Raw genomic sequence first — 14,990 nt, forward strand, 5'->3', positions numbered from 1 at the left:
GTACTCTAGTAGTTTTCCCAGTGAATGGTAGGGTAATTGATATCGCCCAATATCAGGGTAATTGGTAGGACCTTCATGTTTTCCAGTGTCTCCAGAAAGGTGGAGTGGTGGTCCTGGGTCATGGAGGGTGATTTGTAGCAGGCCACAATTTGCATTTCAGATTTGCCCGATGTTAGTTGCACATGGATGATCTCAGAGTTATCGTGCAGCGCCACTAACCTGGAGGTGTAGGTATCCTTGATGAATATGGATACACCCCCTCCTTTTGTGTTTCGGTCTGTGTTCTGTGGCCGAAATGTGTGGTATGAGTTGTAGCCTGGCACTGCTGGGGTGCTTTCTGGAGCCTTGAACCAGGTTACTGCACAGATGTCGACGTTATCCATACTGAGGAGTGCTTAGAGCACGTGCATTTTGAGATTTAAACTCCTGGCGTTGAGTAGTATAACCCTCAGTTTTTTGTTAATTGTGTTTACGGAGGTGGGTTTGACTTTTGAGCCTTGCCTAATATAGGCACTATGGGGGCAGTAAGAGCCTTTGCCAATATTCCAAGGCCTAGGTGTAACAGGTGCAAGCCGTCTCTTGAGAAGCAATGCGGCTTGTCGAGCATGTCGTCCCAGGGTGACAGACACTGGATCCCCTTTGAATGACACCAGAAGCTTAGCCAATTGTTGAAATTGATCATTTTTTCTTTATACTGAGGTATCATTCTTGGTGAGGGCTGGATGCTACTTAGGGTCATACCAGCCTGAGCTGCATGATCAGAGAGCTCTTCCATGTCTCTTTTCATGTAGTCCAAGGAGGTATGTCTCAGGTCATTCACACAAACATGAACAATGACAGAGTCATATTTGTACTTGTTCTGGAGTGACGTGAGTGCTTGTGTTATGTGGCGGATTCTGGCTCCCGACAGGCAGCTAACAGTAACCTTCTGCTTGTCCAGCTTAGTGAGTGGGACGTTAGTGAGTGGGACGTCAGTGTGCCCGACTATAGAGTCACCCATTACTAATGTGTTAGGTATGTTATTTCACCTTAACGACTGTAACTGTGTGGCACACTGATTTTGTGTGTTGTCTGGTATGTGACGGGAAGTGCAGGTTGTTGGGTGTCTGCTTTGGAGGTCTCTGATGCTTTTGCAGGTTTGTATTTAGAGCCTCCGAATATGCTTTTGTGTATTTATGTGTATTTTTTGCCAGTGCTTTTTTAGTAGGTCTGTGTGCGGCTGGAGGTATGGTGCAAGTGTTAACCTTCTCCTCTTGACTGTCTGTCCCAGTCTTGGGTGGAGACAGCTTAGCTTCCAGTGTGGCTGTATAATTGCATCTCCCACATATGTTAGTGTTTTGTGGTAGGAGGAGAGGGTTGTCTGTGTACATGAGGCAGTTGTAATATTGCCTCAGGATACCCAGATTCACCAGCTGGACTGGAGAGTGCAACTCTGCAGAGCAGCCTCCCTACACCCATAGTCAGGATCTAAGTGTACATATCTGACCAATTTTAAACAATATTTAGTTGTGTCTTTTGGCTTTTCCTGGTTAGGGGTCGCCACAGCGGAACTCCGGTCCGCTAATGATTGGCAGTAGATTTTTACGTGCCAAGTTGCCAGCTCTGACGCACAGCCTTCAAAGAAAGTACACACATTCACACATGTCTCCACACAGAAGACGCTCTAGCTGAGAATTGAACAGGACAACGTCGTACTGTGAAGCGACAACGCTACCTCAGCACCACCACTGCAGTTTATTAGTATATTAATTTATATACAAAGAATATCTTTGATAACGTTATGACAAAAGAGATACACTAAGGGTCATACTGTCAACATTAGAACTTAGGTTAATTCCACATAAGCCATAAAAACATCCGTGTTTCATTTTATTTTTAAGCTATAACAAATCAAAAGGTGTTATCTGTATTTACATATAAGTAGCTAGCTATAAAATAGCACATTATAGTCTTTGGAGCCAAGTCTACAATTGCCTCTAAACAAGATAAAAACCACAAAGAAAAAGAAAAAGGCATTGCTGAATATTACCACTGGCTCTGTTATCAACAAAAGGATACTGCTTCTAGTACACACCTTTAATACATGTGTGCTGCCAGCATCTGTTCTTCTTGTATTATTTCCTTTTTTTATATAAGAAAATGTTAGGCAAGTCAGCAAAAAAAGAAAAAAAATGCTCTAAAAGGATAAAGCATGCTAGGAGACTAAGTATTTTTTCCTAGAGGAGAATACACAGTTTTGTTACATAGCATATATTTAGGTACTTGACATAATGATCCAAGTCTGCATTGGGAACAAAACCATAATCAAATGCCAGCTTATAACAGCACAGGAGTGTATGTGGCTGTTGCCCAAGATAACTATGAAATATTTCTTTTAACATAAAACTCAGTACAACATGCACATAATATGACAAGTATAAAAAAGATTAAACTAGTAAAGCAGGTGAGAAGAACTGATACTATATTGCAAAAAGGCAGCAGCTTAAAATGACTAAATTATCACTATCATTAAAAGAAAAAGTCTGTAGTGAACATTTAGATTAACTGCATTAACTTCATAATTCTTAATATTGAGAATAAGTGCTTGAAAGTCTATCAGCTTACTTTTGCTGTACAAGTCCATTTTATAAGCTTATCAAGCCATCTGAGGTCATTACCACTTAAGTGAGGGCATTATTTTCAGGAAAAAAATGCAGTTTCGATAAAATACTGTACTCACGACGCGTTTCAGCCATTTAGATCTGTTCCAGTAATGTACTGGGGCTCCTATGTTGTTTTGAGTTGAAAGGTGAAAGGTTATTGCAGGCACTTGTAACTGAGTGGAATTGTGGGTAATGGAATGTCGCAATGCTAACGGACCTCGTGGCCTGCTTAGAAAAGAATAAGACAAATTCAACTTTTTACCTCAAGAAAAAGACGAGGTAAGCAGGATTTAGCCTGGAGTTGAAGAGGATGTCATTCAGATGCTTTAGTAAAGGTGAATTGAGTTCCTTCATGCTGGATTTACTTTGTAGAGACAAAGAAAGGTGGATTTTGCTTCTTCAGGTACATCAATGGATATTTTTTAATTTTTGCGGTAGAAAATTAATGTGGCAGGATATTTCATGTGGAAGCCAATGTTATTTTCTTTCAGGTAAGCACAATATTTGCTGAGTTTGACGGTTTTGTTTGACTTAAAGAGGATGATCTTGGCTTATAGTAACTTTATGACCTCTCCATGTGAAGGTCGTCTTAGTTTTATAAGCAGAGAGTATTACTTGCACTTGTACCGAGTTAAGAATTCTGACTTATATCCGTCTTGGATAATCTGCATTTTGTGAGCGTCTTATGGATCTGTGGGCTCTTTCTATTGTTATATTCTCCAGAAGTTCTTTATCTTGCAGTGGTGTGCTTAGTGTTTCTTTAATTATTGTATTTAGTTGAGTGTTTGACAGTGTCCGGAATTCCTCTGATGAGGTTATTGCGTCTGCTTCTAGCCTCTAAATCCAGAACATTTTATTGTAATTCTGAAATATTCTTTACACCAGTCTGCATGCTTTTATTCAGGTCTTTTATTTTCAGTTCATTGTCCATGGTTTTTGCCTCATTCTGTTCTAATCTGAGCATAATTTGACCCATATTGGAGCTGAAAGTGGAGAGTTTGTGTGGGAATCCTTGGACTTCTGTTTGCAGTGGTTGTAAAGCATTTTTAAGGTCTTCTAGTATTAATGCTTGTTCTTGCTGTGATCGGAGGTTTAGCTTAGTCGTTTCCATCAGAGTTTTATTTGTTTTTTGCCTGTTTGATGAAGTATCTTTTCCTGGAGTAACTATAGTTGATAGTTTAGATTTGGTAGTTACTGCTTCCATGTGCTCTGGTTGATTTTCCATCTTAAGCTTTGAGTTTAATTGCTTTTCAGATAAAGTAAAGTCAGATAAAGAAAAATACAGGAAGATGGTTTTTATTTCAATGATTTTATGCTGAAACAAGTCCTCTTTTCCTTTCCTTTTTCCCCTAGGCCTGCTTATCACGAAGATTCCACACCATGCTCTTTAGGGTTCTGTTTGCACTGAGTATTATTTTTCTTGTAAAAAAGATTTGACGAAAAATAAAGCGGAAGTAGTTAAGTAAACCTCTTGTTGCCTTATATCTCTGTTGAAAAATTGATAATTTTCCTCAGGATGCACAGGCAGAAGGTCAGATATTGTTGAAAGTTAAGGGAGCTTTACAGCTAGACTGCTCACAGGCTATCCACCATTTTGGAATGATCAGAATCTGCAAGTTTAAACAAAAGGTGCCCAAGTGTTAGTAGTGTTTCTTTTTGTTAAAAAAATAAATCTCCATCAAGACGGCTGGGACCCTTTGTGGTTGTAGAGAAAGTGAATGAAGTGAACTTCAGAATAAGACAAACTAAAAAGAGAACACCTGAGCAGAATGCGATAAAACTAAAGAGGGAAGCTGAAGTTTCTGTAATCTACCTGGGAGCTAAAATAAGCACCAGTGTGGTATTAGGATTTATGTACCTGCTGTTCAAGTACACAAAACTCTGTCTAAAATCTTGAAATAAGAGGATTTCTTAGTAAGAATTGTAATGTCTTTCATAAACTGCTTGGTTGAGCAAATTTAATGTAGCTTCATACTGAAACTGTGCCATGGAAGACGGCAAACAAAGCTATACATGACACCAGAGTCCCAAAGAACAGCAGCAAGTGAAGAAGTGAAAATAATTGTTTAAGCTAGGAGTTGAGGATTCTATAAGTGAATGGAACAGTCTCCAAGAAAGGTTGATCCATAAGCTTTTGTAATTTCTAAAAACTGAATACTATATCCAATTTTGTCATCTGATAGCCAGAGTGAGGGAGCTCATGAAGAGGTTAGGCAAAGATTTTGAGGACTGTTTAACCAAGGGCTACTGTCAGAGTCTTATTGCCCCTAAAATCAAAGAGAAGACCATATTCTCAACCCCTGAAGGTCTTTTTCAGTATACTATCTTAAACTTTAGACTTCAAGGAAGCTCCTGCTAAGTTTTGAAAGCATAAGAATAAGTATCTGTTGTTGGGTTTCAGAACTTTAAGTTGCTATGATATGAAGGAATGAAGATATTCAGAGGAATGGAAATTAATTTGTCCAAACTACAGGCTATATTAGATTCTTTAAGACAAGCAGGACTGAAGAATTAATGTTGCCAGATGTAAGCTTTGAATGACAGAAGCAAGATACTTTGGGTATGTGGCTGGAAAATGCATATCAGACAGTCCTAGGGAATGGGGGACTGCAGCAGTCCTCCTTCCACGCAAAGGTAGGCCTATCCACATACCCAGGGAACTACAGACCAACAAGTTTGACTAGTCTTGCATGCAAGGCCATTGAAAGAATTGTCATGGACTTGATAAAACAAAGATATAGGAAATCTTCAAACAGTAGCTAGTGCTATCCCAGCTCATTTTTATCAAGGGCATGTCATGCCTACTAAACTTGGTGAATTTCCTCAAGAAACTCACAAGAGCCATGGGCAAGGGGAAAGCAGTACATACTACCTGCCTTTACCTGGCAAAGGCATTTGACGCAATACCTCACTTAGGTATTTTAGATGAACTCACAGATTTAGCCATAAATCCTTGTGTAACCCGATGGATAGCCAAATGGCTCATACAGGACACATGAAGTTAATGTTGGGGAATCACCTCCATCAAGAGGCCTGTTACTAGTGGTGTCCCACAGGGCTCAATACTGGAACCTCTCCTGTTTAGAATATACTTCTCTAAAGTCAAAGCAAATGTAGAGGGTCTTTGGCTGGCCAAATTTGCTGATGACTGCAATCTGGGTGTAATCAATGAATCCCTTATATATGTCGATATTCTCCAGGGGGGTCTGACACACACAAATAACGGATGCTAGAACCATGGTCTAAAACATTTTGCAAAAAAAAGTACATAATTATGCCCCTTGGGAAAACGACCACCTCCTGAAATTACAACACTGATAACACTTGTGTAAGAGTAGACAAAGTGGTAAGGGACTTAGTAACTCTGGTTGACAGTAACCTGAACTTTGATCACCATGTGTCCATGGTGATGAGAAAATTCTTATACTTGGCACAGTTTATAAGTAAGGGCATGAAATCCATATCTAAGGAGATCATAGTCTCTCTATACTCGGCCGTCATTAGACCAACAATTGAGTGCAGTGCAGTGCACCCCTCAGTATGTACCTGACCAGGCATTTGCAAGAGCTGGAGCAGCCACAGAGGTTCCTCACTAAAAGAACACATGATAAATAATATATCATATGCAGACCACCTCAAAGCCCTGTCCCCTGTACATAGTCTCCTGCAGACTACTGAGGGTCGATCTATGCCTGATCTGCAAGGTATTCTCCAATCCAGCACTGATGGGTCTCCTACACATTTGCAAAACAAACACCACTGGAATTTGTCATTCTAAGGATCAAAACCTTGTCTGTGACAAACATGCTGGGGGACAGGCATATGTCGCGGAGGGTATCCCTTGTCTGGAGCAGACTCCTCATTTTAAGCCTATTTAAACACAATTTGGACCAGTGGATGGAAAATCGCAAACTCACCCTTGGCTTGTCACCTGTGGCCATTATTGACAGGGGCGGTTTGTAGATGTCCCAAGATGCAGGTATATACCAAATCCATTCTAGCTTGAGAGCATTGATAATTGGGAAAACTTGGATATGAATAGCTAGGCTTAAAATGACTCTATGGTCGTTAGCCTGGTAACCTGCTATGATGACCCTGTAACTGTTTCTTGCTTCTAAGAAGGTAGAACCATACCATTGAAAACAGGTATTTATTACAGATCTTGTCAGTCACCAAAATTATTCACAGCTTCACTTGGTAAACAAAGCATTGTAACTCTACAAGGTTTCATTACTTTTGCTGTCCTCTTAAAAGAGAAACTTAACATTTTTATTTTCCAAACCAAAATTTTATTTTCATTCACTGACAGTAAATTTATATGGGTGGTACTACAGAAAAGGTATGTGCCATCTGTGTTGTATAATGGTGCTTCTGCAGTCTCTTTGCACCTGTCTAGATCTTTTGCAGTTTGCAAACCAATTAAAGTTACGTGTATTGAAAAAGGCAGTGCCTTTGGCAAATGTCAGAAGGGGTATTATGTAGATTGGTAGATTTTGGTGAATGCAGTGTGACATTTTTTTGAAGTATCCAGTAAAATGAACATTTCTACAAAGTTTAACAAAAATTTAATTTCTATAATTTTATTATTTCTAGGAGGAAATGCCAGAATTGCCTAGAGATTGTCAAAGGCTTTGTATGTCAGTGGTTCAGTTTCACCTGTCCACCACAAGTTCAAATTTTAATTTATACAGACAGTACTGTCGGAATGTGTCTACAGATGAAAACTCTTCTATAGTAAAGCATGCGCAGAATAACAAAAATGTCAATACCCAAAGGATGACAAGGTTGAAAACTGAAGAACATGGCTCTCAGACTGACAGAGATGGGAACTGCTTAGAAAGTAATGCGAAGTGCACCAGTTCCTCCCAGAACCAACATCAAGTTTTGTTACAGCAGACTACACAGTTTCCACCACCTCCTACCCACTGCTGCATGAGTGGCTGCCAGAACTGTGTCTGGATCGCATATGCAGAGGAGCTCCTGAAACTTTATCATGATGGAGGGAAGAAAGCTTTGGCAGCCATTGAAGAAAATATTCAGGATGAGAATATTAAAATGTGGCTGAAGATGGAAATTAGACTGATGGCACAGAAATGATGGTTGACTGCAAAACTTAATACCTTGGTTAAGATATTTGTAGATTTTTGGCTGTAATTTAGATTAAATGTTTTGCTACTCGTCTTGGGTATGTACAGCTGGATGATAAAAGTGGTGGATTAACGTTAATGCAAAATTCCCAAATTTAAAGTGATGTTTGTGACATTACAGCAATACATGATAGTGGAATAATCTTTATGATTATTCTGCATGCCTTTAAACATTCAAATTAATATGTATCCTTGTAGATTCTTTAATGATTAGTATGAATTATTAATTGTTCAGGGAAATAAAACAGGACAAAAGTTAATCCTTTTATAACCTGTTTGTTGTTAATCCATAAATGGTCACTTTTATGTACATTAACAACAGTGAGGCCAAAGAGGCAGGGTATCAGTCATGCAGTTGGTAGTCTAAGTTAAGGGACAAAACTGGAGCAGTTTGGAGTAGGAACAATGTGGCCAGTGGTCTGCTGTTCTTTTTTTCTCTCTCTCTCAAGGATGGTACTGAGGAGTCTCTTTGGACATTGTGGGATTGGAAGTGTTCTGCAGTGTGGTACACTATTGCTGTGCTCAGATGCTTAAGGAGAGGAGTGCATATGGTGACATGCTTGTTCCACAGTGGTAGCTTGGCATAACATGTCACAAGACTTTTTAAGATGGAAGTTTTTAACCACAAACAGGATTAGACCTCCATTGATTATAGAATATGAGGTACCATGAACAGGTAAGACCTTACAGTAATTAAAACTAAGTTAAACAATTATTAACAGTGTTGCACTTGCCACTCTATATATATATATATATATATATATATATATATATATATATATATGTATTATGTATATATATGTGTATATATATATATATATATATATATATATGTGTATATATATATATATATATATATATATATATATATATATATGTATATATATATGGGTACCTATTACTTGATCGACAAGTCAAAACAGCGACACTCACATGTTCGACTCCACATCATCGACACTTCATAACAACGACGTTTCAGGTAAGCGATCTTTCCCCTCACAGGACCCATGGTAGCACTCGTTTCACTATTAAGAAGGTAAGGACAACGCTGTCAGAGTACATTTTGAAGACTGACGTAAACCTTGCGCGTTAAAAGACAGAAACGAGTGCTACCATGGGTCCTGTGAGGGGAAAGATCGCTTACCTGAAACCTCGATGTTATGAAGTGTCGATGATGGAGTCAATGTGAGTGTCGCTGTTTTGACTTGTCGATCAAGTAATAGGTACCCATATATATATATTTATGTATATATGTGTGTGTGTATATATACATATATATATATATATATATATATATATATATATATATATATATATATATTTGTCATTTAAGATAGCAAATAAGATGGACATGTGTTTCTGTATTTTAGACTTAAATTAGTTATTGACAACCTCTGGCAGTCGATAGCAGTTACCATAAAAATGTCTATTCAGACCAAGTAATATCCATTGTATAATTCAAAAAGGATTCGCAAAGACCTTGAGTAAAAAAACTTTTATTCGAAAACGAAGAACAGGTAAGCGCTTTCACCAAAGTGGCTTCTTCAGACCGCAATGATACAATCTGAATGAATATACTTCACTTTTTATAGGTGAATGAACCTATTCAATCATGACATCACAATTAGTTGTTGTTGTATCTTTCGGCTTTTCCCAGTTAGGGGTCGCCACAGCAGAACTCCAGTCCGCTAATGATTGGAAATAGATTTTTACGTATCGACTTGCCAGGCCTGATGCACAACCTTCAACGAAGGTACGCCCATTCACGCATGTCTCCACACAGAAGACACTTTAGCTGAGAATCGAACAGGACAACGTCTTACTGTGAGGCGACAATGCTACCGCAGCACCACCACCGCAGCTCACAATTAGTAAATAGGCAAATAAGATTAATTAGTTAGTAAATAAATCCACATACTTCTCAACCTTGAACTATCTGTACCACAAGTATCCCATCAGGAAGGCATAAGAAATACCAACAAAAATACATTTAAGTACAGAAAAAACATAAATAAAAGTATAATGCAACACACAAATAAATATATACATCATATATACCAGGGAAACTCAATCAATAAATGACATATATAAAAGTATGTTATTAGCAATATATATTAAAAATACATATATATAATATATTATATTAGTTACTTAAACATTTACTTAAAAATATATAGGTTTACTTAAAAACAGGAGGCTTGCTTTTAAGAGCTGGTTTAATGGGGATTTTCTCATTCAAACCAGGGTATAAATGTGCTTGAAATCTGATGATCCAATTTGTTTCATTCCTCTCTGTAAAATTCCTAACGTCTCCACCTCTTAAACTGGGTGTATTAATATAAATAACCATAAACTTAAAAGAATGTTTGTCATCGGTGGCTATAATATGTTTAGAAAGTGCATTTGTGCCTGATTTAATGCATATTTGGTACAAATGTTCTCTCACCCTGTCTGAGTCTCCTGTCAGTTCTGCCAACATAAAAGGCAGAACAGGAGGAACACACAGCAAGGTAAATGGCGTGTTTGGTATTACAGTCGACGGTTATATCAAACATATATTTGTGAAGTATTGGAATGTACAAATACTAGAAGTCTAAACCTCAAAATGCACTCTCTCGAGGCACGCCTAAAAATGGAGAACATCGATATCTGTGCAGTAACTGAGATCTGGTTCAAGACTCCAGAGAGCACCCCTGCAATACCAGGCTACAACTCTTACCACACTTATCGGCCACCAAACCAGGACTGAAACACTAAAGGTGGAGGAGTGTCAATATTCACCAAGGATATTCACACCACCAGGCTAGTTGGCCAACACAATGTGTCTGAAATTCTCCAAGTGCAACTAACACTAGGTAAGACTGCAATCCAAATTGTAGCTTGCTACAGATCCCCCACCATACCCCAAGATTCTCACTACACCTTTCTAAACATACTGGAAAATATTAAGATAGAACCAAACACCCTAATACTGGGTGATTTTAACTACCCTGCCATTAACTGGAAAAACTACTCGTGTCCCAACACCTTTGCGCAACGGTTCTTGGAATTCATAAATTCCAACGCCCTGGATCAACTAATCCATAGTCCCAGCAAGGGCTCCAATATCTTAGACCTGGTCATTACCAACATGGGAAATCAATGCTCCATACCTATGGTCACCCCCTCGTTAGTCAGGTCTGACCATAAGCTAATCACCCTTAACATCCACATCCCACCCCACCCCCAGTAAAAAAACCACCATAACAAACTTCTCCAAAGCCAACTTCATACTACTCAAGACAGAAGTGACAAACTTCATGACACCCATGCAGACGGAACTGAAAGTTCAACTGCTGAATCCTACACTAAGGCACTGTACGAGCACATCCACTCATGCATGAATCGTGCCATCCCAAATAGAACCAAAATGCTCTCATCCAAAAAAAGGAAGCCAATCTGGGTGTCCCCTGCCATAAACAAACTTTACAACAAAAGGAAGAAACTTTGGCAGAAAAGAGGAAAATCCCAGGATGCAAAAACTCCTTACTAGCCTCAGTAAGAAACTGAGATGCCTCATAAAATCCTCCAAAGCTAGTTACGAAAATAAAATTGCCAAAGATTCCAAAGACAACCACAAAGCATTCTATAACTATGTCAAGAATCTAAATGGCAATGCTCAGATCTGCTCTGAGCTAAAACAGAATGGCATTAAATATACTGATCCGAAGGATATTGCCAATATCCTGGCAGATCGATTCAGTGCCAACTTCACCCCCTCTCACCCTTAAATGGCCCATCTCAATACCAGAAGATTGCCAAATTCCAGTAATAACAGCCACACAGGTACAAAACGCACTCTCTAAAGCCAAGAATACAGCATCCATGGGACCAGATGACATCCCGGGCTGTGTACTACATGAACTACAATATGAACTGGCACCTCACCTAAGTGTCATGTTTAATCATAGCCTCACCTCAGGTTTCGTGCCCACTGAGTGGCGTAGAGCTACAGTTATCCCAATCCACAAGGGGATCCACCTTGGATCCCGGAAACTACCGTCCCATCAGTCTGACAAGCCTTATCTGCAAGGCCATAGAGCGTATTATCATGGAACTTATAAACAAAGACATTGGCAACCTTCAAACACTGGACCCCACCCAGTTTGGGTTTGTGAAGGGCCGATCTTGTCTCCTGAACCTGATTGACTTCTTTGAATCAGTCTCCAGAGCCATGGACAAGGGTAAGGTGGTCCACACAGCCTATCTAGACCTTGCCAAGGCCTTTGACACCATCCCCCACTCTGGAATCATAGATAAACTTACTAAGTTGGGCATTAATCCCTATGTCACCCAATGGGTTGCTAAATGGCTTACTGATAGAACCCACACTGTAAAAGTAGCCGACTCCAAATCCAACTCCAGACAAGTGACAAGTAGAGTACCTTAGGGTTCAGTCCTGGGGCCGCTCTTGTTTGGCATCTACTTCTCTGAAGTACAGGTCAACACTAAGGGACTCTGGCTAACAAAGTTTGCAGATGACTGCAAACTGGGAGCCATTATTGAATCCCCAAATGATGTGGATACTCTACAAAAGGGCCTTACAGAAACAGATGTTTGGTGCCAGAGCCATGGGCTCAAGCTCAATGCCAAGAAATGTGTTGTTATCCCCTTTGGGAAAAAACATGTATCCATGAATTACCATATAGGTGGCAATACACTAAACACAGAAAGTGAGATAAGAGACTTAGGGACACAGGTGGACAGTGGTCTCACCTTCGATAACCACATCGCCACAACAGTCAGGAAATCCTTCTATGTGGCACACCTCATCACGAAGGGCTTTTCATCCAGAAAAAAGGAGGTCATTGTCCCACTGTACTCATCCCTCATTAGACCCATTATAGAATACAACGCCCCATTTGGTATGTACCTCTCAAGACATCTGCAACAACTGGAAAGGCCTCAGAAATACCTCACTAAAAGAATCACAGGCCTAAAGCAGATGCCCTCGCTGACCGCCTTAAAAACTCCAGCTATACTCTGTCGCATATCGTCTACTCAGAGGCGATCTCTGCTTAACATACAAGGCCATGTCAAACCCAGAGCTGTTGGACATGCTACACTTAAAGAAATCCCAATCCCTCAGAGCTACACGCTCCAGGGATCTAAACCTTGTCATCACAATAAACAAAACATGCTGGAGGGATAGGTTCCTGACCCAGAGACTCCCCAGACTCTGGAATAGATTGCCCATACATGTCAAGCAGAGTGCCTCTTTGGACCTCTTCAAGAGGAACCTTGACGATTGGATGGGAGAAATGAAATTCACCCCAGGGATCACGTCAGTCGCCCTGCTAGACAGGGATCCAGGAAAGTAAATAATGTGGGAAGAAATAGCCAGGGAATTGTTATGGCTAGGCTTGTATAGGCCCTAGGGCTGATAGCCTAGTACCAACCTATGAACAGAATCACAAATATAAGAACAAAAATTGCAATTATAGCAAGGCCTAGTTCCTAGGTGTAAATTGTCTTGGGGGGAATGCACATTATTAGAAGGATGGCATAAATGTCTAAATACATTTTTCTTATTTTTAAATAAAAACTGTGGTTGTTCCCCTACAATAATCTTAATGAGGGGAGTCTATAGTTAATAAATTCCAGTGCTTATATATTATATCTTTTATCTGATGATCACTCAACATGAACATCTAAGAAACATTTTTCTTAGATGTTCATGTTGAGCGTCTTACCGATGGTAAATTAAATACAGGGATTCATAGGAAACCATGCTATAAGAATACATTATTACATAGACATAGCATGCATCCTGGATACACTTAAAAATATAGTAAAAGGACAGGCAATTCGAGCTTCTAGACTGAATCCATTACAGTCCAACTTTGAAAGAGAATTAGCTGACCTCAATAGTAGGTTAGTTGCAAGGAAATATAATGTTAGTGAAATAAGATAAAGCTTCCTGAGTATAGAGAATATAAGGTCTAGTAGGGCATGCCCATATTTTTCAGAGGAAGGGAATAATAGATATTTAGAGCCTGGCAACTCTTAACAGTATTAATATATCCATACAGAAAATCTCTTATTTTTTTTACACATGATGTTCATCAGATAAAAGATATAATATACAAACATTGGAATTTACTAACTATAGACCCCCTCATTAAGGTTATTGTAGGGGAACAACCACAGTTTTTATTTAAAAATAAGAAAAAATTATTTAGACTTTTATGCCATCCTTCTATTAATGTGCATTCCCCCCGAGACAATTTACACCTAGGAACTAGGCCTTGCTATAATTGCAATTGTTGTTCTTATATTTGTGATTCTGTTGTCTTTGTACATCCCAATACTTCACAAATATATAAGTTTGATATAACCGCCGACTGTAATACCAAACACGTCGTTTACTTTGCTGTGTGTGTTCCTCCTGTTCTGCCTTTTATGTTGGCAAAACTGACAGGAGACTCAGACAGGGTGAGAGAACATTTGTACATATGCATTAAATCAGGCACAAATGCACTTTCTAAACATATTATAGCCACTGATGACACACATTCTTTTAAGTTAATACACCCAGTTTAAGAGGTGGAGAAGTTAGGAATTTTACAGAGAGGAATGAAACAAACTGGATCATCAGATTTCAAGCACATTTATACCCTGGTTTAAATGAGAAAATCCCCATTAAATCAGCTCTTAAAAACAGGAGGCTTGCTTTTAAGTAAACCTATATATTTTTAAGTAAATGTTTAAGTAACTAATATAATATATTATATATATATATATATATATATATATATATATATATATTTATTTTTAATATATATTTCTAATAACATACTTTTATATATGTCATTTGATTGAGTTTCCCTGGTATATATGATGTATATATTTGTGTGTTGCATTATACTTTTATGTTTTTTTCTGTACTTAATGTATTTTTGTTGGTATATTTTTCTTATACCTTCCTGATGGGATACTTGTGGTACAGATAGTTCAAGGTTGAGAAGTATGTGGATTTACTTACTAATTAATCTTATTTGTCTATTTACTAATTGTGATGTCATGATTGAATAGGTTCATTCACCTATAAAAAGTGAAGTATATTCATTCAGATTGTATCACTGAGGTCTGAAGAAGCCACTTTGGTGAAAGCGCTTACCTGTTCTTTGTTTTCGAATAAGAGGTTTTTTACTTAAGGTCT

The 14,990-nt window shown here is 38.7% G+C and overlaps 1 protein-coding gene across 1 annotated transcript in view; it reads left to right on the top strand.

Moving 5' to 3' along the window:
* OXLD1 (oxidoreductase like domain containing 1) overlaps positions 1 to 8,057 on the top strand; it is a 70,221-nt gene extending 62,164 nt beyond the window's left edge. The window contains exon 2 of the mRNA XM_044085043.1: positions 7,236 to 8,057. Within this exon, the coding sequence (XP_043940978.1) occupies positions 7,236 to 7,739 (504 nt within the window). The 3' untranslated portion in view covers positions 7,740 to 8,057. The remainder of the gene's footprint in view (positions 1 to 7,235) is intronic.
* The last annotated feature ends 6,933 nt before the right edge of the window (positions 8,058 to 14,990 follow it).

The sequence above is a fragment of the Protopterus annectens genome, chromosome 10.part0, assembly GCF_019279795.1.
Source record: "Protopterus annectens isolate FY-2018-M chromosome 10.part0, PAN1.0, whole genome shotgun sequence".
Taxonomy (NCBI): domain Eukaryota; kingdom Metazoa; phylum Chordata; order Ceratodontiformes; family Protopteridae; genus Protopterus; species Protopterus annectens.